General features: G+C 40.1%; 1 protein-coding gene across 1 annotated transcript in view; it reads right to left on the bottom strand.

The window, feature by feature from the left end:
- Nucleotides 1–25,127, bottom strand: part of LOC306857458 (neurexin-1a-like) — a 189,982-nt gene that overhangs the window by 44,746 nt on the left and 120,109 nt on the right. Inside the window, exons 13-18 of the mRNA XM_079397415.1 lie at nt 22,090–22,212; nt 19,837–20,218; nt 19,548–19,738; nt 18,975–19,160; nt 16,471–16,497; nt 14,204–14,323 (exon numbers count right to left, since the gene is read on the bottom strand). Of these exons, the coding sequence (XP_079253541.1) occupies nt 14,204–14,323; nt 16,471–16,497; nt 18,975–19,160; nt 19,548–19,738; nt 19,837–20,218; nt 22,090–22,212 (1,029 nt within the window). The remainder of the gene's footprint in view (nt 1–14,203; nt 14,324–16,470; nt 16,498–18,974; nt 19,161–19,547; nt 19,739–19,836; nt 20,219–22,089; nt 22,213–25,127) is intronic.

Below are 25,127 nucleotides of genomic sequence, written 5' to 3'. Positions count from 1 at the left end.
CATAAAAAAGTTATGAGGATGGAACAATTCATATTTTATCATCTGATTTCTTGAATCCATGTTTAAATGTAAAATCAATGACATTCAATACAGTCATTGTCTTGGGGGCTTATACGCAGCAAATCATACTGCTGAAAACACAATATTTATAAGCTGCGCTGAACTGACTTTCCATCAATAAACGTTTCAGAAACTCAAAACATTGTGCTCGTGTCTTGGAATGGGGAATGAATTGAGCTCCCACTCTATTCTGCTTCATGTCCCCAGATGCCTCTTTCCTTAGAACAGAGGCATTGTGAATGCCCTGGCAGTTTGGTCTAAAATTACGGTGCATTGTGTTGGGTTGCCCACCTCCTACTTGCATGCTAGAATGAGGAACATCAGTCAAACTCTGCAGGGTTGGAATCATTCACCCGGTAGGCAAACACACACACACACGCGCGCGCGCATACACACACACTACAATACAGTTCTGCACATCAAGTGTGTACACGTAAGTACACACATACACACGCAAACACACATGCACCCCACTGGTATGAAAATGCTGTCAAAATAAACAGAAGGCAAAGTGAAGACCCCACATAGAGAAGTATACAAAAATCTAAAAAGTAACACTTCAAGCCAACAAAAATGAAATGATGTGCTGTACTGCAACCTTCACAAGTCTCAAGAGCATTGCAAGTGACTTAAGGATGTTTCAAACCATGTGGTTAAAAGTGGGGTCCGAAAGTCTGAGACTACTCTTAAATATGACATTTTTAAATGTTTTTTTTTTTTTTGGTAATGTTTAAAAATTTTTTTTTTTTGGTAATGTTTAAAAATTAGTTTTTTTCAGCATAACAATTTGAATGAGATGAACTGAACAATTTACATTAAATTTTATGTCTTAGTATACGCTTTGTCCCCTGCAGCTATAAATATAATTCATTTATTAATTTTTTTTCGAATTGTACATGTTTATGTTTCTTTCCAGGTTAAAATAAAAAGGTTCTGGACCCAACTGGATGTTTTACAGGTATGTGGTGTATTGTTTTCTGTGTGTTTTGCAAGCTTATCCACCTGGCAGGTTATGGACAGAAAATTGTTTTTTGTTCCATTATGCTGAGAAGAATAGGTGTGTGTGTGGGCGAAAGTGAGTGTATTGATGGTTTTTTATGTGAAGCAATTATAATGTTTACGTGAAATATGAGTCTGTGACATTGTATTTGTTTATTAAACATTCAGTGCGAGCTGTGCAGCAACTACAAAACTGAGGCTTCTGCAATAATAAACAGGCAATTAAAAAGTGAATTACTGCAGCTCCAATTACCAGACTGACACCACAGCGCTCCACACCAACTGGGTAATTACAGGCAACAGCTCGAGCGGAACACTGGCCAACCTAAGAGCGTGCGGATGTGTAGATGAATGTGTGTATCTTTGCAAATGTGTGTGTGTTTGATGCTAGTAATCTGGCAGTTATCTTCAGCAGAAAAAGCCAGAGAATAACGCTCGTAAATCTGACTGCGGTTTCTCCCTTCCTCTCTCCAGGAATTGACCTAAGGAATTAAATCCTCCGGCTGACTGACAGAGACTCAGTCTCCGGTTGGGAGAGTTTAGGCTCTATGGTGGGTGGTAGCCTGGGGACGCAGTAGAGAGTCTACACGGACAGCTCTAATACTGTTCAGTTCCTGCACGCCTCATGGGTTTGATTTTTACATGCATCATTGGCACTGTCAAAACATTTTCCTTTCCTTTCTTTAATACTCTCTTCAGTTTTTATTGTCAGACCTGAGGGGGCTGAATGAATCAGAACTAATAAAACAATAAAACCCACTGTGAAATGTAAAGTCTTCTGATTTATTTCATGTTTATTGCAATGTAATTCAAGGACAATAGTCTGGCACAAACTGAATTTCTCCAAATCTGGATAGCAGTGCGTTATACAGCACATTACAGCAGTACAATTTACCTTTGAGGATACTCGCCACGGCTGACTCTTATGCTGCTTCACAGACCCAGTCAATACAATGAGCCATGGCTGGAGAAAAACCAACGGTTCATACGTGAAAAGGGACCACTGAAGAAAAGGCAGGGAGCACTGGGGGTTTGTGGTCGTGGTAGAGCTCTGGTATTTCTCCTGCTGACCTTTCCAGGGCCAATTAGGGTAGAGCTGGGAATGAGTGGTCAGTGCTGTGCTGGCTGAAAGCCTGTCTGCGGTGGCACTTTAGTGGATGTTGTTTTGATTTGCTTTGTGTTTTTATAACGAGCTTTCAGCTCCTGAGCTCCTCCAGGGGGTTTAGGAGACGATGAGGCTTAGTCTGGGGGTGTGTGAGAGTGTAAATTATCCTTTGAGTGTATATGTATGTGTTGATCTTTGTGTATGATTTACATTTTGTATTTGCTTTTTGTAAAAGCAGAGAAAACAGTGACAAAAATTTAAAGATGGGATGACAGAACAAGAGAGAAATAACAGTAAGAAAGGAGGATTTAGGAATAAGTAAAGAAATTAAGATGGAGGAAGAAAAAGAAAAGACAAAAGGCAAAAAAAAAAGAAAGTTAAAAAGGAAGGAAAGATGGACAAATGACAGGAAAGAATTTAAGCAGAGAAAGAAAAAAGGAGGAGAAGAAAGAAGAAATTGGGGGAGTATAGAAAGAAAGAAAGAAAGAAAGAAAGAAAGAAAGAAAGAAAGAAATTACATATGAAGAAATGAAAGGAATGAATGAAGCAGAGGAGGAGGAAAAAGGAGGAGGAAAGAAAAAGCAATTAGGGAAGATTAAAGAAATTAAAGAAAAGAAAAGTGTGAATTGAAGAAAATGGGAGAAGAACAAAAGGAAAGAAAAGAGGAAATGAAAGAAAGAAAGAAAGAAAGAAAGAAAGAAAGAAAGAAAGAAAGAAAGAAAGAAAGAAAGAAAATAACTGAAGAAATGAACGAAGAGGAAGAAAAATGTGGAAAAATGTAATGAGGAGAGAAAAAAGGGAGAGGAATGAAAGAAGGAAATATGAGGAAAGAAAGGAGGAGGAAGGGAGGAAAGGCAGAAGGAAAAAAGGGAGAAAGCAAATTAGGAGGAGGTAAAGAAGGATGTAAGGAAGGAATGAACAAATGACAGAAGGAAGGAAAGGTAAAGAAATAAAAAAATGGAGGAATAAAAGAAAGTGCTGTGTCGACTTTGAGCGATGAATTCACAAATAACTATTTTATTAGACGGAAGCATGTGTAATAATCTCTGCAGGTGTGTGTGTGTGTGTCAGTACGTCCAGTCTAAGCCTCCCTGAGCCCCATGTGTGAGCTACAGTGACATAATGAGAAATCTCTCTTGAGGTTTGGCTTGACTGGGTTTAGATTACACACCACAGCTATTGTTCCTTCTATCGCTCTCTCACTTTCTGCAGATTCTCTTGGGAGAGTGTATAGCATTTAAAGAATCAATCACCTCCATACTATCAAGGGGATGATATGTCTCTCTCATATAATCTCGCACACACATACACAATGCACCCACTATAGAGTGCAGCCTGCAGCCCTGTACAGTCACTCATTGTCTCACTGTGTTTGCTGGTGGAGATGCTGTATTGTTCCCAATGGAATATCACTGTCAAGTGCATGTAGTCTTTGACCACTCTGCTCATCCCTTTGCCTCTTTTAATTCCCTCCATCTCCCTCTTAGTCAAGAGAGCCTATGCTTCCAATACTCAGCTTCTCGGAGTATCATATTTAACCGGGCACATCACCATTCACCAGCAAATCCATGCTACCCTCTCATTACAGCAATTCGGGCCTCTCAAACTATAGCTCTGACATAAAAGAGAGCAGAAAAAACAGAGATAGATTGCTCAACCCCATAAGCTCACTTACTCCAACTCTACTCAGATTTGCAGTGATGGAGAAGAGAGGCAGCACACTAAAACAGCTCACATGGTCATTAATAGCCTTTGGAAACATATGCAAGCACACACAAACACGTTTTTTAAAGAACGAGGGGGAGTGATGTTAAACCTACACTGTTCGATTTTACACAGCAAGTTGCATAGGATCCATTTTTCTGTAGGTGTGAGAGAACGCAGCGTCCTTCTACTGTATAACTTCATCTAAATGTAGGCTCTGTTATATTTGTCAGTGGTGGAAAGAGGAGATAAAAGTGCAAGACTGCAGCAAAATTAGAGGGGGAAAAGGAAAAAAGGGGATGGGTTTGACTTTAAAAACACTGTGCTGGAGCCCAGGGTATCTTCTGATGATTTGCCTCGCTTTCTGCTTTCATTTTTTTTAGTTCTCATCCAATCATTTCAGTGGGAGAGAGAGCACATTTACTGGTGTACACAGACAAGAGTGCACACACACACTTTTCTGCACCCCACATAACCTACTGTCAATGGTTTTTAAATGGTAATTGTGCTGCAACAACAGAACTCGTGCTGTTCTCAAACTCCTCGTCACAGCATACTAAAACAGTGCTGGAAGCAGGTAGGGCTGGACAGATTTGCAGTTCGGCTGAGAAGGTGTCCGCTGGTGCTGTAAATAGCGTAGCAGACACACAGCTGGAAGCGACTTCGGTTTTAGTTTATTATTATCAGAGCTCATGAATTATGCTCAGCTGTGAACAATGTCATCGAATATTCTCGGGCAAAAGAGGTCCGGAGGTTTGAGAGGTTTAGATTAGCTTGGCCGGGAGGGGGGCGGAGGCAGAAGTAATGGACCCAGATGCGCTGCCTCGCCGCCTAGGGGGATGCATGCGAGCAGCGTGGCTCTGTGATCTCAGCACACCCTGCCATTAGAGATGCCAGCTGTGTCACACACAAACACACACAAACGGAAAAGAAGAATATGACAGACGGAAGGAAAGAGTGATAGGGAGAGAGGCAAGGAGGTAGAGAAGACAAACTAAGAGCCTTTCAGAAAGGATGATAAATGACTCGTCTCACTTCACAAGCTTCCGCTCTCTTCCTCCTGTCTCTATTCAATAGTGTGTGTGTGTGTGTGTGTGTTTTTTATTTTTTTTATCAAAGCATAATCGGTGAGGATAATGCTGAGAGGCAGCCAGGTCTCATTATATAAGTGCAGTGGATCACATACTGACAGCTCAAGCCCCTCTGCACACACAGCGTGGAAATTGCCCTGATAGTTTTAAACAGCCAGCCGCAACGAAACATTACAACACAAACTGGGGGGAAAAAATCTTGTGCAATAAAGCAGAAGGTGTTCAATTTATACTGTATACCGGTCTCAGGAGTGGTAGCCGGTGGGATTTAACGGCAATGCAGAAGTAATAGAGTTTCAACGGAGGTGTGGGGGGTGCACCAGTGTGGAAATCTCAGGATGGCCCTGGGGTCTAACAGTCGCACAAAAGCCTGTCCACTGTCCCTTCTAGACCTAATACATTCAATTTGGCTGGTTCGCTGCATTAAATCCATGCATGCACACACACAACATGGCACAGTGACCACGATGCAATTTGAATAGAATTTCATCATGTCAAAGGTCAGCTCGAGTCAGCGTGCACGGATGTGGCCTTTGAACCGGAGAGGTTAAAGATGTTGTCCCGGTGCTTATATAAACAAAGCCCCCTTGATGGGCCCTAGAAATAACGCAAAGACGCATGCTTTCAAAGCTGAATCATGGTGCAGCCAACATTATGCTCTCAACATTTGTACTCTGCATAATGCATCTGCATAATGTTCACAAACACCTCTTAAAGATCGCATTTGCATCCTGACCACATAATTGCGCAAGTACACTCATAGACCTCGGCCAGTTACCGTGAGATTACAAGAGAATGATATCGTTTCTTATGCTAAAATCTCGGCACACAGAAAACAGACACTCTAGGAATGAAAGGTTACAGAATGGCAAAGCGGTGAGAGGATGAATGTGGCAGTCGAATAAGCTACGCACCATGTCCTGCCCGCAGGGGGGCATGGGATCTGGCGGCAGGCACGAGGTGATGAGGCATATGTTGAGGGACGTACAACTCCCCAGGCCCCTCTGCCAGAGCCAGGGCTGACCCTAAAGTCAGCGGTGGCAGCCAGAGAGCCAGGCGCAGGCTGACGTGGAGCAGGATGGAAGCAAGACAACCAGGAGCCCCGCAGGGCCACAGACCCAGCATGCTACCGGAGTGCAAGGACTTTAAAGAGGGGCGTTCCTTAGACCACCTGGCAACCCATGTCCCGCTCAAGCCTCGGATCCTGACCATGCAACAGCCTAATCACTGATGGAGAGGCAGAGCAACAGCACGTGCCGAATCCACATGGAGAGGAAACTTCCACAGAGTTCTCCCGGAAAAAGAGCATGGGTGAGGTAAACTTCAGAAGAATAATGATCCTGGGTTAAATTCCTCTCTTCGTGGCATTTAAAAACACAAAATCCTCCACAAAGAAACCACGGAATCCGATCCAGTACTCCAGTAAGGTAGGCGTAGTGGTGTATTGGAGAAGAGGGAGAAAAAAGTGAGCAGCTTTTGTTACAGACCTCTCAGCAGTCCTGGACTTTTCCTACCGCCTGAATCCCAGCTGTATCCCATGAAGACAAGGCTGCTTCCCTCGTTATCCCCAGTGAGAGAATGGGAGAAGAGCAGGGAGACTACCAGAAGCGATGGCACACACAAGACGAGATCGCCGCTGCAGCATTTAACTCAATACAGAGTGCCTCTCCCCCTCCCCAAACGACAAACACACTCTCTCTCACACACACACCTCACAAGAGCTGCTGCTGCTGCTTCTGCTACTGCCTGGCTGGCTGAGACCGCACTGACTCTCAGAGGAAACATTAGCAGACACACCAAAGGAGGACAGGAAGAGAGAACCAAGAAAGGGCAAGAGTGGTCAAGTGCTCCTCGTGTGAAAAAGGTGCTCAGAGTTTCTGAATATGTCAGTGTTAGGAAAATCCTTCCTCTTCTCTCACTCCTTATAGCGTCTCTGAAGCGGAAGCGTTCCTAAGCAGCATGCTTAGAGGAAAAGACCCTCTGAATGAAGAGAAGGGGGAACAGAGAACGGTGAAGCTTGGCTGAGTTTTCCTCCCCCTCTTTTCTTCTCTCCCTCCCCCTCGATCATCAGGGAGGCGCGTGCAGCTGTGGAAAGGGGGGTCTTGTGTCTCGTCCTCCTAATCGTTCTTTCTCTCTTCCTGTCTTCGTTTCTCCTTGACAGAGGGGTGGCTCGAGAACAGTCCAGCTGGAATTCAGAGAGTGTGGGCTCTCTCTCCCTTCTCAAACTAGTCAAACCTTGACATACTCCTCCCTCTTTGGCCATTGTGTAGCTGAATGAGTTCTCTCACCGGAAGGACAGTTTTATTGGGCGCACTTTAGCACCATGGACAGCGCCTGGCTTGATTCAATAGAGGTCTTTCTTACTTACGAGATTCAACAATAGCTTCAAGGTTTCGAGCAAGGCTTAAGATGCAATTGTAATCGGTTTTTATCTCAATAAATCTGCAGTGTGTTTGAGATTTTGTTTGCAGAGTTTGTGATGAAATTTTACAGTTTATGAAAATGAAGTCATGCAACCCAAACATGTTGCCATCTGCCTAATTTGTACCAAGTAACAAGTATGATAAGTCAAAATACTGCTTAGATGGGCAGATTTTGACTTCAACAACAAAAATACACAGGAAATGATTTCTTAAAGGGAGTTCACCCAAAAATATAAATTTACTCACCCTCCAATTTTGTACGACTTTATTTCTTCTGTGGAACACACAAGAAGATATTTAAAAAATGTTCAACCACTTTTGTTCATACAACAAAAGTCTGTGGAGAACAAAACAATGTTTGAGCCCCACTTCCTTAAGTCAAGGTTTAGAATGACTTCTTGACTTTATTGACTTTGCATGATTATATGGTTAGCATTTAGCATTGTATTTTTTACCCTGCTGACAAAGACTGGTCACAACCCCCAGTTGAGAACCAAAAACCCAATCTAGTCGACTAGAAAGTACAGTTGGGCAAAAAAGTATTTAGTCAGCCACCAATTGTGCAAGTTCTCCCACTGAAAAAGATGAGAGAGGCCTGTAATTTTCATCATAGGTACACTTCACCTATGAGAGACAGAATGGGGGGAAAGAATCCAGGAAATCACATTGTAGGATTTTTAATGAATTAATTGGTAAATTCCTCGGTAAAATAAGTATTTGGTCACCTACAAACAAGCAAGATTTCTGGCTCTCACAGACCTGTAACTTCTTCTTTAAGAGGCTCCTCTGTCCTCCACTCGTTACTTGTATTAATGGCACCTGTTTGAACTCGTTATCAGTATAAAAGACACCTGTCCACAACCTCAAACAGTCATACTCCAAACTCCACTATGGCCAAGATCAAAGAGCTGTCGAAGGACACCAGAAACAAAATTGTAGACCTGCACCAGGCTGGGAAGACTGAATCTGCAATAGGCAAGCAGCTTGGTGTGAAAAAATCAACTGTAGGAGCAATTATTAGAAAATGGAAGACATACAAGACCACTGATAATCTCCCTCGATCTGGGGCTCCACGCAAGATCTCACCCCGTGGGGTCAAAATGATCACAAGAACGGTGAGCAAAAATCCCAGAACCACACGGGGGGACCTAGTGAATGACCTGCAGAGAGCTGGGACCAAAGTAACAAAGGCTACCATCAGTAACACACTACGCCGCCAGGGACTCAAATCCTGCAGTGCCAGACGTGTCCCCCTGCTTAAGCCAGTACATGTCCGGGCCCGTCTGAAGTTTGCTAGAGAGCATTTGGATGATCCAGAAGAGGATTGGGAGAATGTCATATGGTCAGATGAAACCAAAATAGAACTTTTTGTTAAACTCAACTGGTCGTGTTTTGAGGAGAAAGAATGCTGCGTTGCATCCAAAGAACACCATACCTACTGTGAAGCATGGGGGTGGAAACATCATGCTTTGGGGCTGTTTTTCTGCAAAGGAACCAGGACGACTGATCCGTGTAAAGGAAAGAATGAATGGGGCCATGTATCGTGAGATTTTGAGTGAAAACCTTCCATCAGCAAGGGCATTGAAGATGAAACGTGGCTGGGTCTTTCAGCATGATAATGATCCCAAACACACCGTCCGGGCAAAGAAGGAATGGCTTCGTAAGAAGCATTTCAAGGTCCTGGAGTGGCCTAGCCAGTCTCCAGATCTCAACCCCATAGAAAATCTTTGGAGGTAGTTGAAAGTCCGTGTTGCCCAGCGACAGCCCCAAAACATCACTTTTCACAGAGGAGATCTGCATGGAGGAATGGACCAAAATACCAGCAACAGTGTGTGAAGACGTACAGAAAACGCTTGACCTCTGTCATTGCCAACAAAGGGTATATAACAAAGTATTGAGATGAACTTTTGTTATTGACCAAATACTTATTTTCCACTATAATTTGCAAATAAATTCTTTAAAAATCAGTGATTTCCTGGATTCTTTCCCCCCATTCTGTCTCTCATAGTTTAAGTGTACCTATGATGAAAATTACAGGCCTCTCTCATCTTTTTAAGTGGGAGAACTTGCACAATTGGTGGCTGACTAAATACTTTTTTGCCCAACTGTAGAATAGGGTGTGTAAATGAGCAGTTTAAAAGTGTCATCAGTCAAAACCCCAAATCTAGTGTATCTTTGATTTGTTTTGTCATGAACAAATGAAGCAAAAAGGAACATATTAAATTAATATGGTGTACGATTCACCCTCTCCCTAATGTGCACCCCATGTTGTGGGTGTGTTTGCTTGTTGGTTCAAGGAGGAAGTCTGCAGGTGTGCTTTTCCACACAGACTCCAGTTGAAGTGTGAAGAAAGATGCACTAAAATTGACACTGGTGTCATCTCCTCTCACACAAGGAGATCGTTGCTTCTCCCTCCTCTCGGCTTTGAGCATCGTTAGCACTGTATAATTAAAGTTGACAAAGCCGGCTGATCAGAGCCACCTCGCCAGGGGCTCCAAGACAGACTGCAGCAGAAGCTGACACTGCTCTATTGGGAAGACAATTTTATCACTGTGACTTTAGCAATACCCAGTGTTGTACTTAATGAAACATCATATCACAACTCCAGAGGTTTATGAAACAATTTGGGAACCAGACTGCTGCATTTATAGCAAGCTAATTGTTCCCTGCGATATTAAAAGAATGCGAGATCCCAGCCTGCGAAATGAGCATGTGCTTCATTTTCTGTTTACAAGGCTGCCACCTAATGGTGAACGCTGGGTGTCGCTTTGAGCAGCGGACCCTCGCCATTCTCTGGCAGTCACATGTTTGAGCCAATCCATTTCTTTTTCCAGCTGACCTCAAAAGCAGATTCAAAGGAAGTAGAGCAAGTGTTAATACTGGTGCTTTCATTCTGTGGAGGAAAAAAGGTTTCAAGTATTTTAAACAGTAGGGGAGAATGAGTGGAAAAGTCTGTTTTTCCTTCCACTCATTTCACTCCAGCTTTTGTATTTTTTACAATGTTCTGTTGTTCTGCCCTCCTTTTTTTTAATAAAGGAAGAATGATTCATGCAGTGAAAAGAGAACAAATAAATAATGAACCCTACATTAATTTTCCTTCTCCCTATCTATCCAATGACTATACAGGAAACATGAATCAACTACCCCCACCCATGATGCTCCAGTGATCGGTTTGATGTTGTTTATTAAGAAACAAGATCGCCGATAAGCAACAAGCTAATTAAAAGAAGCACATCTTTAAATACATATTGTTCGGTTAGAGAGCAGATGGGTGCGTTGCCGTCATGAATGGCGCGATTAATCGGATTTAATATCACATTTCTCACGTGAGAATGAGGTTATCTCTTCATGTTTTTCTTTATAACGGTGGTCATTTTTTAATCACGTAATTATTTCGTCTCTTATCTATGCTCTGCCTCTTTAACAGTATTTATACCGAGCAAATCAACTTTGCATTCATTGGAGAACCGCCGCTTCGCCATTTCTCCTTGCTAGTTTTCTAAAGTCCTCTTTGATAACCAGCTCAAACCAAACGGCTCATGTTGATCATAGCCATTCAGATCTGAAGTGTGTTTGAGTCCATGCTTGATGAGCCTAATGGACAAATGCACCCAACCAGCATTCAGAATTAACTTTTGCCAAAAAGGCCAAGAAACTGCTAAATTACATCAGCCTAATATTTCCTACAGACCATGAAACAGGCATTTTTTTCAATATTTGTAATTAAGCATTTAATGTTAATATGTGAAAATGATGACAATTATGAAAATTCTATTTCTTTTTTTTTTTTTTTGCACAGAAATAGAAATTGGGAAAACATATATTTGTCATTATGAAAATTAGATTTAGTTCTATCCATATTTTTTTTCAGCATTTCTATTTAAAATATATATATATATTTTTTTATTAAAATATGAATATGAATAATGAAGCATAACATTAATGCAACAATTCATGCATTTGTCAGCATTAAAATCTGATATATTTTTTTTTTTCCTTACATAAAGATGGAAATTGAGAAAATCTACCAGCCTAATATTTCCTACAGACCATGAAACACTTTCTGTATTTTAATTAAACATTTAATATGAATACGTAAACATATATTTGTCATTATGAACATAAGATTTAGCTGTTTTTTTTTTTTTACTTGCACAGAAATAGAAATTGGGGAAATTTACCAAGCTAATATTTCCTACTGTCCATAAAATGTTATTATTTTCTATGTTTTTAATTAAACATTTAAAATGTATGCGTTAACATATATTTGTCATTATGAAAGTTAGTTTTAGTCCTTTTTTTTCCTTGCACAAAAATATAAATTGAGAAAATTTACCAGCCTACAGTTTCCTACAGGCCATGATACCATATTTGTTTTTCTGCATTATTACTAAAATATGAATATGAATAATGAAGCAGTTGTGGCCTAATGGATAGAGAGTTGGACTTGTAACCTGAAGGTTGTGGGTTTGAGTCTCAGGTCCAGCAGGGATTGTAGGTGGGGGGAGTGAATAACCAACACTCTCTCCACCCTCAATACCACGACTGAGGTGAGACCCTTGAGCAAGGCGCCGAACCCCCAACTGCTCCCCGGGCGCCACCGCATTGGCTGCCCACTGCTCCGGGTATATGTTCACTACTGTGTGTACACTTGGACGGGTTAAATACGGAGCACAAATTCCGAATATGGGTCACCATACTTGGCCACACACCCTTTCCCTTAACAATATTCATGCATTTGTCTTACATAAAAATAGAAATTGAGAAAATTGATCAGCCTAATATTTCATACAGGCAATGAAACCAAATTCTTTCTGCCTTTTTTTATTAAAATATAAATATGAATGAATCAGAACAATACTTATGCATTTGTCATCATTAAAATTAGATTATTTAGTCAAATATTAAATATTTCTTATTAGCCACGAAGCACTGTTTTTAACTAAATCATTAATTTTATTAAATAAAAAATATGAATAATATAAACATTATTAATTTGGTCATTATCTCACAAACAAATCTCAAAACAAAACATGAAGATCATTATTTTGTTAATCACATTTTTATATTGGTGGATTAATGCAAGAATTTCCACGTATAATGTAATCAAACGATATACAGTATATAATGTTGCATTTATAAATAAAGTTCCCTGTCAGTGGTGAGTAACTCATATTTACTTGCATTTAGCGTGTGGCAACTGTTAACTCTTGACCCTGCACCCACCCCGCAGGGATCTGTGTATTGATCAGTGCACACATGTGTATGTGTTAGTGAAAGCTTGTTTCAGAGATGAAGAATTAATGCTGAGTATAGGTCTGTAGCATGTGTAGTGTAGAGGAATGACGTGGTCATGCATGTCTGCGGCTGAGTCTCAAACCCAGGCTTTACTCTCTGCCACTATGCTCAAACAAAGCCTCTTTCTCTTTGCACTGCCTTCACGGCCTGATGATCACTGGGCTTCTACACATCTAAATGAGCCTTTATGTGTGTGTGCATGAGCATATAACCGAGCAGGAACATTAATATTGTGTGCACATATAATTCTGTCTGTTCCTTGCTCAAATAAGAGCCCAGTAAAAGATGGATTCAGTCTGTAATCATTAACCCATGGGCTTACATATAATAATGAAGGCGAGACCCACCAATTTATCCATTTATCGATCTGAATCACTGTAGAGATTAGAGATAAGGGGAAAAAAAAAAAAGAGTAAGCTAAAATAAATGTGTTTTTCTTTATAATTCTAATTAGGTAGCAAAAGCGACCCTATCATCCTCTGCCATTCTCATCTCTAAAAACACACTGAATAGATTCCAATGAGGTGTGGGGATGTGGATGATGTAATGCAAGCCATCTATGTGGTTTCTTCCTCCTGAACAAAGGCGGGCTCTTATCAGTTTGGCAAACCCGCAGAATGGATTAGCTGTGCATGGCTTGAGCCTGTAATAGATCTTCTCCGTAAACCATCTCAAGGACTTTCACTCTGCTTCGGATTCCTGGCACTCAGCACTTTCACAGGCTACACGCACAAGGGGTTTTCACACCAAATTCAGTCAATGTTCTTCTTGGGGTACAGCTCAATATTACAAACCCATTCAGAAATTGCCGCAAACGCTTATGCGATGTCTCCCTTTGCATATAATTTATATCTATGAGAAACAGTCCAATAAATCTATTTTTTACTCATTGCAGCATATTGTGATATACAGCATGGTGCAGATCCCTAGCTATGCAGTGTCCACCAGCCCCCTCTAGTGGTGTAGCAGAAGACTGCACAGTTTTAGAAGAATGCAGTGAGAAAAATCTAGACTTCTCTAGGTCACGTGACAACAATGTAGCATATAATTTTTAAATATTTGTTTTTCACAACGCGTACACACACTGTTTCACATGCTATTTTTAAAAATAGTGGAAGCATGTGGTGTATTCTGTGCAGTATGCAGTACACAGCATGCTAGTATTGTGTTCTGAAAATAGCTACTTTCTAAGGGTCACTGAGATTCCATTTTAATTCAATGTGACATGTCACATCTGATGCATCAGTGGAATCTCGTATTGTTTTTACCTCAGTCCTTGCATTGTGAAGCACTGTATGTGAGTTTTGAATATGAATTGGTGTGTTTATTTTTCACAGTTTATATATTCAATACCATTTTCTAAAAATATAATAGCCATTAAAGTGGATGACGTTTTTTTAGAATACTATAAATAATAGTGTCGCAAGTGCTCTCATCCACTGACAAACCAATTTAGGTGGTTCTGGATCAGTACGCTGGATTTTCCTACAGTAGCTGTAAAGAAGGAGAGGTGATAGACTCACGGTCATTGCAGAGTGGCCCTCCAAATGATGTCATGCTGCAGTCGCAACTGAACCCCTCCCACTGCTGCAGACACACGCCCTGATTGGAGCAGGAATCCTCTTGACAGGTAGTGCTGGGGCCTGAAGAGACCGATGACAGAGTAGTGTAGAGAGAGAGTGAGAGAGAGAGAGAGAGAGAGAGAGAGAAACAAACAGACAGGAAGAAAAAGAGAAGGGTATATAAATTCACAGGCCCCTTATGACATAAAAATCCACACTAGAGAAAAGCTTTTATTGCAGCAGAAACAGCCACACAGAACCGTCCCATCTGCTCACTCCCCTAGATAAAAAAACAACTAACAGTGAGGACACTGGATGCACACTTGGCATTTTTATGAATACTACATTTTCAGACATAGCACTCATTTGACACTGCTTTTCACATGATATATTAATAAGGAAGTTGTTACTGTCACAGTTAGACTTACACTGACACCTAGTGGTGTAGATGTACACTTCTGCTCAAAATTTTAGGTCCGTAAGATTTTTAGTGTGTTTGATAGGAGTCTCTTATCTGCATTTATTTAATATAAAATACAATAAAAACAGAACTACTGTGAAAAATATTACAATTTAAAATAAATGTTTTCTATTTGAATATATTTTGAATATTTCATTCCTATGATGGCAAAGCTGACGTTTTATAGCAGCCATTACTAGTCTTCAGAGTCCCATATCATTCAGAAATCATTCTAATATGCTCATTTGTATAATTTCTTAATATTATTAATGTTGAAAATGTGCTTAATATTATCAATACTGAAATTATTGCTCATTAAACTGCTTAATATACATGGATTAATTTATTTATGATTCTTTGATCTAAATGTCACAGAAACCTTCTGTTTCCAGTAAGTCACAATTAACTTATTTCACAAGTAAAAGTATATAATAATAGGTGACATGATACATGTAAAATAATTAGTATATTAGCATATTAGTACTTTAAAGGTACATTTTAGTCCCTTTTGAAAAGGTACGGCCCCACTGACAGATGTTCTACCTTTATTTCTAAAAGTGTAGTATTGAGTCTTTATCTAAGGTAAGGATGATTTTTAGAAAGTACTATTTAAAACTTTTTTAACAAGGTAAAAAAAAAAAAATACTGAGTGCGCCTTTAATCGGTCTCATTACTCAAGAACACATTAAATGTGGACAGGTGACTTGATTTTAAAGTGCAATCCAAGCATTGCACCAGTGGCTGTGTGACAAAGTAGCATTGGCAGTAATGCGCAGTGTATTGGCTGCAGTAATAATACAGGCCCCAGTGTGATAATAACATCTGCTCCTAGTATTGCTGAGGTGGGTTTAAAGCAGCAGCACTCCCTGGGGACTCGGGGCTGTAAGATAAATGGGGGCCGTCTGGAACAGCTCATTTTGTGTTCAGTCTACAGAAGCGAAGCGACGGGGCGACGGGCCAGGCATATTACAGCCTGCGGAAACACTTCTGTTCTCATTTCTCTCATTACTTCAGCCGGCATGTAAAACAGGCCCCTGGCCCTCAAACGCTCCCTCCTCTCCATCACTCAGCCATTTGGCCAATCAGTCGCACATTTGTGGCTTGGCCACTTGACTCGGAAGTGAAGCGAGTCTGGCAGGGAGAAGGAGTAGGAGAGAGAGAGACACTACCACAGCCGCCGGTACGATCGAGATGAGCTGCGCTCTTCCTGCCTCACCTGATCTGTCTGAGCGAAGCTCATTTAAAGTCTCAGGCAGAGAAACAGAGGGTTGGCTCGCTCCCCTGACGAGCTTCTCTCAAACCGAGTGTTACATATCTGAGCGGAGTAATCTGGCTTCGAAAGATTCCCTAACCGTTTGGGAAATTCTATCTAGTTTTAAGGCCCTTATCGGGGGTAGGGTGGGGGGGTAAAGGCTATAGACTATTTCCGTCGCATTTCGGCGTGGAAGGTGCTGAAACCGCATGCAGTGGGTGGAGGGGGGCACTGTCGGAAGAGGGAAGGGGGGACGCATGCCTCCAGTAAACAACAGAACAGATGTACGCTCCAATGAAAAGAGCAGTGACGGGTAAGTGAGGGAAAACTATGACACAGGACACTCTGAGACAGTTTAAGACCGGGAGGCTGTAAATACAAGGTGTACGGACGGTGCTTGTATTTACGGTGATGGAGTTACTAGACCGGCTGCCGGGCAAATGTGATCTACGACATCAGACGCTCACACTGGAGGGGGGGGGGCACATTGGTTAAGACACACATATGGCTATCTACCTTGCAAGTCAGCTTTCAGCAATGCAACTTTTGTCAGCCAAACGAAAAAGAAAAAACAAAACAAAATATATAAGATGTTAGTTCAGGCACTGGGATGTCTGTGATTATAACAAATTAAGTTGTTAAAAATGTAAGGGAACAGAGAGAGGACATAAAGAAAGCAGACAGAGACCCAGGGAAGAAGAGAGGTGGAGTTAGAGATGACGAGAGAGACAGAGTCAGTCAGGAATAGACATGATAAAAGCCAGTAGCGTAGGTATGGTTTGAACAGAAGGACATTTTTTCAGCCATGATCGCTCCCTGTAAATGGGATCCCGAAATGAGCTTATTAAAAATAAATATATACATTCATAATGTAAGATTTATATGCATGTAATGTTGTGGTTCTTAGCACATATTAGCAGTTCTTTTACATCTGATTATACTGATGGCCATATTAAAACAATCTGTATGTATGTATTTTGCCAGACAAAATGTTACCATAAATGTAAAAAATAGGTTTGCTTTTAACAGTAGAGTTACAGATAGTTTGTTGTTAAGATAATTCAATTTAATTAAAAATGATTGCAGTCTGTGATAAGGTTCCACTTAGATATCCGTAAACATATTTATTATACAACTGTTATATTATTGAGGTGTTGAGTGTTTTATTTTTTTATGCATTATTATGCATTATCTCAAATTAGCTGTGAGAATAAGTCTCTTATTCTCACAGAGGCTACATTTATTTGATCAAAAAACATTAAAAACAGTAATATTGCGAAATATTATAATTTAAAATAACTAATTTATTCCTGTGATGACAAAGCTGAATTTCCAGTCTTCAGTGTCACATGATCCTTCAGAAATCATTTTAATATGCTGTTTCTGGTGCTCAAGAAACATTTCATATTATTATTAATGTTTAAAACAGTTGAACTGACTAATATTTTTTGCATAAACCTTGATTTACATTTTTAATTTTCTGATTAATAGAAAGATCAATAGAAAAGCATTTATTTGAAATCAAATTTTCTGTAACAGCGTTATTAATATATTAATTTGTTAAAAAGCTAACAACTTTTGTATGTAACTTCATAAGCTTAATCATTACTGTTTCAATATTAAAATTATTTACATAATGTTACATATCTGAAACGTCACTTTCAATAGGCACAATGTCACTGTTAATAAATCTCATAACTATTCTTATATTCCCCTTTTAAATTAGTTTTCCCTTTTAGAATGATTGCACTGCATTCAGTTTTAATGCATTCAATTCATCTTTTAACAACAGAAGACAAAATGGTTTATTTTTGCTAGCTCTCTCAGCAGTCCTGTGGGCCATCCTCAGTTATGTTAGATGACTTGCTTTTATGATATCGTTATCTTTCTGAGCTTCAATGAAAAAGGATTACTGTTAACTATTATTCATTAATTAATATAACTACTAAAAGCTACTGGCAGTAACCAGTCTCTTTCCTCTTTAGCTTCATAGTTACAGCTTGGAAAAACACAAGATCTCTTAAAGGGATAGTTCACCCAAAAATGAAAATTTGATGTTGATCTACTTACCAAGGACATCCAAGATGTAGGTGACATTGTTTCTTCAGTAGAACACAAATGAAGATTTTTAACTCAAACCGTTGCAGTCTGTCAGTCATATAATGTCAGTCAATGGTACTCACGCCTTTGAGAGAGTAAAAAACATACACAGACAAAACCAAATTAAACCCTGCGGCTCGTAGCGATACATTGAGGTCTAAAGACACAAAACGATGGGTCTGTGCAAGACACTGAACAGTATTTATATCATTTTTTACCTCTGATTGACACTCCTGATTGAGATTGTAGTTAGTGTCAATGGTCCATTTGAGAGATAGGTGGCGGTAATGCACTTATAAGTCTGTGATCCACCGTAAAAAAGCAAGAAGAAGAAAATGACCCATCACGCGCCGGCTGTTGTGTGTACGAGCTCAGGACAGTTGGACCGGGGGCGGATCAGAGGTAAAAAATGATATAAATACTGTTCAGTTTCTTGCACAGACCGATCGTTTTGTGTCTTCAGACCTCGATGTGTCATCACGATCCGCAGGGTTTAATTTGGTTTTGTCTGTGTATGTTTTTTTTTTTTTCTCTCAAAACCGTGAGTACCATTGACTGACAGATTGCAACAGTTTGAGTTAAAAATCTTTGTTTGTGTTCTACTGAAGAAACAAAGTCACCTACATCTTGGATGCCCTTGGGGTAAGCAGATAAATATCAAATTTTCATTTTTGGGTGAACTACAATGATTGGGACATGTCCATATTGTTCATCCCTAATCTACACTCCTGTTGCCAACAGAGAAACACAGAAGCCTGAGACCGGTTAAAAATGGCCCAGCATGAAGAAAACACAGAACAGATGATGAGAACAAGAAGCAGAAAGGATGAACAAGTGCATGAGAGGAGACAAGGATTGGAGATTGAAGTCATCAAGCGAAGGACCACGCTAAGCCAAGCTGGTGTATGTTTCATTCATACCGTTTTCCTCACCTTCGCATCCTCTCTCCACCTGGCCGGCATTGGACAGTGCGTCTGACAGCAGGTCTGGCAAACGGCCGTTCAGGTCGACAGATGCCAAGCAGCCCTGGAAGCCCTCTTTAGAATGCACCAGCTTTGGCAAGTCCTTATACATCTCTTTGGCCACACCTCCCACATACAAATCACCTGTAGAGACAGGAAATATTATGCTCTGACTGAAGATGTCTTTTCAAGTCAACTATCAAGGGAGCATGTTATGTAAATTGCCATAGAAAAGGAACACCGCTGCCCTCTGCTGGTTCACTTGTTTGTTGCAAAACACAACAATGAATATCAATGTGAGGTAAAGAATGCTAACTAATCTAATCTAATCTAATCTAATCTAATCTAATCTAATCTAATCTAATCTAATCTAATTTAATATAATCTAATGTAATCTAATCTAATTAGAAATAATAATATAGTTAAGTTATTTTTATTTTATTTTATATAATCATTGTGTCTTTTTAAGATCTAATGATCAGTTAAAATCATCCAGAGAAATCATTCTCATAAAGAAAACATCAAAGGTACCTTTCAGATCCAGGTTTTTGGCTCCCATGGTAGTCTGTGTGGTGATTTTGGTGTCTATTTTGACCGTATGGAGGTTGTTTGTATCTCGCGAGATCATCACATTGTGCCAGTGATTGTCATTCAGTGGTGTGTTGGAATTTCCTTTGATGAGATGAGCTCCATTTCCCAGGTCTGACACATAATGGAGATATCTGCATGCAAACAGTCATAAAGACAATTAGTGAAGGACTCATCACATATTCTATGCATTCAAATAAAACGTAGTGCATTAAAAACCAATGGAGCTCACCCTTTAACCAGCTCTACTACTATAAAGTCATTGCCATCTCCTCGGTTGTACAGGATGAGCCCATCTGGTGAAGTGGTTTTAAACTGGAAGAACAGGTGCATGGAGTAGTAGGCCTGAAGTGTGGGCAAGGTCACATAGCTAGATCGGGACTTGAAGGTCACCGGGTCTGCCACGATGCTCCTGTAGCCGATCATGGCGTTCAGTTCGCAGTAGTCGATGTCGCCGTTCTTGCACAGGTCAATGTAGGACATGCCATTGAAGGACAAACCTTGCAGGTGTCCAATGAAGTTGGAGGGCACGGCGGGCATATAACGCTTCTCAGTTACGATTCCTGTTTCCACATTGTGGAACTCCAGCTGCGTGTGGTCTCCTGTGATTTGACCTTACCAGGGCGAATGATCGAAAACAGATTTAATGTAGGAAGGGGAGAGTGTCAAAACCGGCCCTGTCCCAAAAGGGTGGCAATGCTACATACAGTATAGATGATCATGTAGTAGACAAATGGGACACCATACAGTCTTATGGAATTCACAGACCGCATGTACCCACTATCTGGGACAGGGCCGCAGTATTACCAAATGGGCCGACTTAAATTTACTGCAGCAAAATTAGATTTTTAATAAACATGGAAGACTAGAAAAACATAAAAGCATTAAGCGTTAGAAGAATTTTAGAAGTATTTTAGGGGATTTGAAAGAAAAAAGGTTAACTTCATCTTTCTGTGATCCAGTGGGAGAGAAAGAAGCCCTTAAATATTTTAAAAACCTCTTTTAAAGCTTCCCAAGAGGAAGTTCTTTCACTCTAAAATCAGTAAGGTTATGTGAGTATAATGTATTCCCTCAGTGGCCTCCGAATGCATCAGCATTAAGTGAAATACCAAGTCTATTTCAAAGTATCGAACACACACCTGTAAGTTCAGCAAGAAACTAAAGATGATTGTACTGCACTGTGGGAAAGCACTGCCTTTTTCATATGACGCTTCATTCAGTGGGCAAATTGCAAAAGGTGTTTTTGCCCTCGAAGAGCACTGAGGGAAGGCTATTGGAAGTGAGCCACTGAATCTCTTCAGGAAAGGCCCTTCCTCAAGACCGTTAGCAAAAAGTACATGCAATTACTTAAAGGAAATAATTATGATCATGTCATACTCTGTGGTGCGTCCCTGAGATTTATCTTAACACTACAGATGATTTATCCTACATGGGATTTTAAAGGAGTCATGCAATGCATTTTAATTGACTGCTCCTGCGGTTATAATGAGAGCGATTTTCGATCGCTTTCTGTATATAAAATAATCACAATATAGACAACACTACTAACAGGGACAGTGAAGTTAATAATTTAGACATTGTGACATCACAGTTGTCCCGATTTCAAATTCAGTGATCAAAAGAATAATTTATATTTTAAACTGGAGAGTTAGTTTTGAAATGTGCATATCTTTTTATGTGTAATTTTTGTGTAAATATCAAGAACATTTTGATTCTCCATTTAATTTAAAATTCTCTCATACCCATTAACTCTACCAATAAAGATATAATTTCTTATTTTATATAAGAAAATCAATTTATATAATATACAATACCTGTGGTTTCATATTTGAAAATCAAAGGTTTTTTAATTAATTAATTTATTTATTTTCTTGCATGGAAACCCTGCTAAAGAGAAAATAATATAATTTTTGATTTTGGTTTTTGATTTGTATTTATAAAATTACACTACTATTCAAAGTTTGGGGCATTTTTTTAATTAATACTTATAAATGTTGTTGTATTAAGCCGCACAACTGTTTTTAATATTGATTATAATAAGAATAATAAGAAACTGAAGCCATCATATGAATAAACTACATTCTAAAATATATTTCAACAGAAAAGTTATTTTAAAATATAATAATATTTCACAATATTACTGTTTTTACAGTTTTTTTCATCAAATCTTACTGACCCCAAACTTGCAGTTGTACATGTTGGCAGTGTACATGTTACTAGATACAAACCAACAGGAAATTTCAATAATGTGAGTTAGGTCATATTTAAATAGGTCAGTTTTATTCGCCACAGCAATCCTGAATCTTTGGTATGATAAAGCAGTAATCACAAAAATGTTCTTATATGGCGAAACAATAACCTTCATCCTTCAAACTACCCACTTCAAGCACTCGACACTTCATAATAGGACATAGGATGCTCACAACTTTCAAATTTGTATGTGTGTGAGTCTTAAGATGGTAAAATACTTGAGAATGTGCTGTACCTTCAGAGGGCTGCAGGTCATCCACCATTAGCTTCAGACTTTTGCCTCTTCTGATGACACGAACTGTGTGCCATTCGTTGTCATTCAAGTTCTGGCCCGCAAATATGGTCTCTGGACCTTTACCTATAACATGTCCCACACAGCGGTTAACACAAAGAGCAGAGGGAGAGAGAGTGATAGAGAGACAGAGGAAGAAAAGGGTTGTGAAACAGGATAAACTAAAAAAGGGGTGTAGAGAGGTGACTGATATCCATGTAGAGAAAAAGAAGAAATAGCAGAGGAAATGATACTCTCACACATCACATTCACACATCTACTATCTATCTACGTCTTCTTATTCATTTCATGATCTCTGCAACAGCCCTGTTATGAATTCGGTCTTGCCTTAAATAATGTATTTGTTGGTATACACAAGAGTGCGTTCAGAATTATCCCACTTCCGCCACTAGATGGAGCCACGTAACCGTTTTTCCAATGGCCCTTCTTGAGGGAACCGGTCTGCATATGTGATGTTAGTCGAGATGTTCGGCTGCATATGCGTCTCACGTTCTTCCAATTCCTGAGTGGTTTAGGAAGCACATCCAAAAACCTACAGACTGTAAACTCTATTCGAGAAAGCAATTTCTCGCCTGTAGAGCCTCCCCTTATCCCGTGTGCGCGTGCGGCGAGTTCAACGGGGCCCCTGGACCTCCAGGCTCCAATCAAGCTTCCACTAGATGATCAGAGCGCGCGAAGAAGAGCCTGCAGGCTTTGTGATTTCAGCCGCTCTGCCGCTCTTTGACACATCGTTGTCTCTCCTAATCAGTCAAACTGCTGCTAAGAGGGCAGCGTGTCATTGTCAGGGGCCCCTGCAGCCCATCTCACTTGATAACAGGTAAAAAGAGTAGCCATTAAAGAACTGCCAGGCTCCCAATCGATTTTCTATCCCTCCCTGTTCTCAATTACTATGAATCCAGATCGGCCGGCCATGAGCCATCTCTGAAGGCAATAAAAGCAGCAGCAGGTAAGCTTTCAGACTGCGCAACAGCTCCCCCCAAAGGAATCTTTGCAGATCTAAGGAAAAGGAAAAGCCACCACTGAGAGGTAACACTGAGGGGCCATACCGTTAAGCCTCCGGCGATATACAAGACACGACATTTGCTTTTTATAGGCCTCTGACCATCGCTGCAAAAGGATGTATGTGAAAAGGTGACAGCGTGTGATTGGACAGCTGGAGAGACAGCTAAAGGTCCATGGCTGCTATGCCTTTATTAGTAAGTCATGTTCAGACAAACTCACAAGCAGCAAAGACAAAAAGCCTCTCTCTCTGTCTGGGAGGGCAGCTCGTTGCCATGGATCTGGGGCAGATGGCTGCGTGTGTCCGGTCACTTTGATTCTCATCTCCCAGGGTGGAGAGAGAGGGCAGAGTTAAATAAGACAGAGGCGGGCAGGGGCTGGCTAGAGCGCTCTGACAGGACAGAGCTAGCAGGAGAACACAGACCAGACGCGCACACACAGACACACACAAACACGCTTGTCTCGGCCAGGAGAGATGAGGTCTATTCATATCTAGCTCATCTAGCTGAGAACGATACCCATGTGGAACAAGCGCAGGCAGCCATTTTGAGGCAGGACGAGCCTCATATTGAGGACACAGTAATTCAGCTGTACTGGGACTGACTAATCAGCAATGCTAAAGGCATTTTACAAACTCTTTGATCGACTGGCATATTTAAAATATGGATGTGTTACAGCTCAATTTTTCTATTTTTTACTATGCATTGTAATTAACCATGGATCGGAGAAAAAATCCTGTCAAAATTAACAAAGTAGCTTGGAAATTTAAATTGTGAGAAAATATAGGCTATATATTTTTTTACATGTATGTGTAAAACATGTTTTTATTTATATGTTTTTACTTTTTATATTTACATAATTACATTTTTATCAGTTGTGTTAATGTGTTACAGCTCATTTTTTCATAAAGATTTCAATTGTGAGGGAAAAATTATATGTACCGTATATATGGTACACATATATAAAATATAGTTGTATATAGTAATGTAGTTGGCAGAAAATTAGTGTGTGGTTAGAAAAAAATATATTGAATAAAGGTAGGTAAAATTAAAAATATATATATAATGTAATATAATATACTGCCGAAAGTGACAAAAATGCTGTAGATATTTTAAACGTGAACCCAAAATGCTAACTAAAAATGTGAGGCATTTATTGACCCTTCCCTTTACTATAAAATTAATTTCTGACACCGGTATTGACTGTGTCCTACGTTCTTGTCCGCAACCACCTGTGTGTGAGGGATTTAATTTATTAGAAATTATGGTTAGCCTACTGAAAAAAAAGGTACTGCTGGGTGAAATTACAATTCACACTGGAAGAAACAGGCTGCCTTTCTATTTATTAACATAGCACAGTAGGTGAAAACATTAACTTTCGTATCACAGCGTAATAAATAACCACAGCATAAAAATACAATCTTAAACCAATACTCCTCACATTTCATTCTGTCGTATGAAGCAGTTTTTATAGAAAATAATTTAAAGGTCATTAAAATCCGAACAGCTGAACCATTTCGATGGTGCAACTGTAAATGTCAGAGACCCAAGGTGAAAATATGGATCCCTGAAGTGCAAACCTCTAACCAACCAAAATGCCGCTCTCAACCTATAGCCTGATTTAGCCATGAGCGTATAGTGACCCCACTAGTTTCTAAATATACATCTTTCATCCTGCTGACACTCAGACCATATTAACAACCCATGAGCTGATGTGACAGCACTCTCTTAGTTGAACACACTGTCACCCTGGGGGAAGCAGAGTCCCTAATTGGCAACGGCTTGTTCTTCGTGTCAGAAGAGGAACAACGCTCATAAACACACACACACGCACCAATGACAGGAGTAGCTATGGCTGACACAGATAATTAATGAGGATACAAAAAGAGAGAGATGAGACTGCACAATAGCAGGCTGTTCGAACAAGTAAAGCCCCTGCTTCTGTTTCTCCACGGGAGCTTAAATAAAACATCTCCTTTTGCT

This window comes from Barbus barbus (assembly GCF_936440315.1).
Source record: "Barbus barbus genome assembly, chromosome: 38".
NCBI lineage: Eukaryota > Metazoa > Chordata > Actinopteri > Cypriniformes > Cyprinidae > Barbus > Barbus barbus.
Note: the sequence above shows the minus strand (reverse complement) of the source record. Positions and strands in the feature narration are given on the sequence as shown.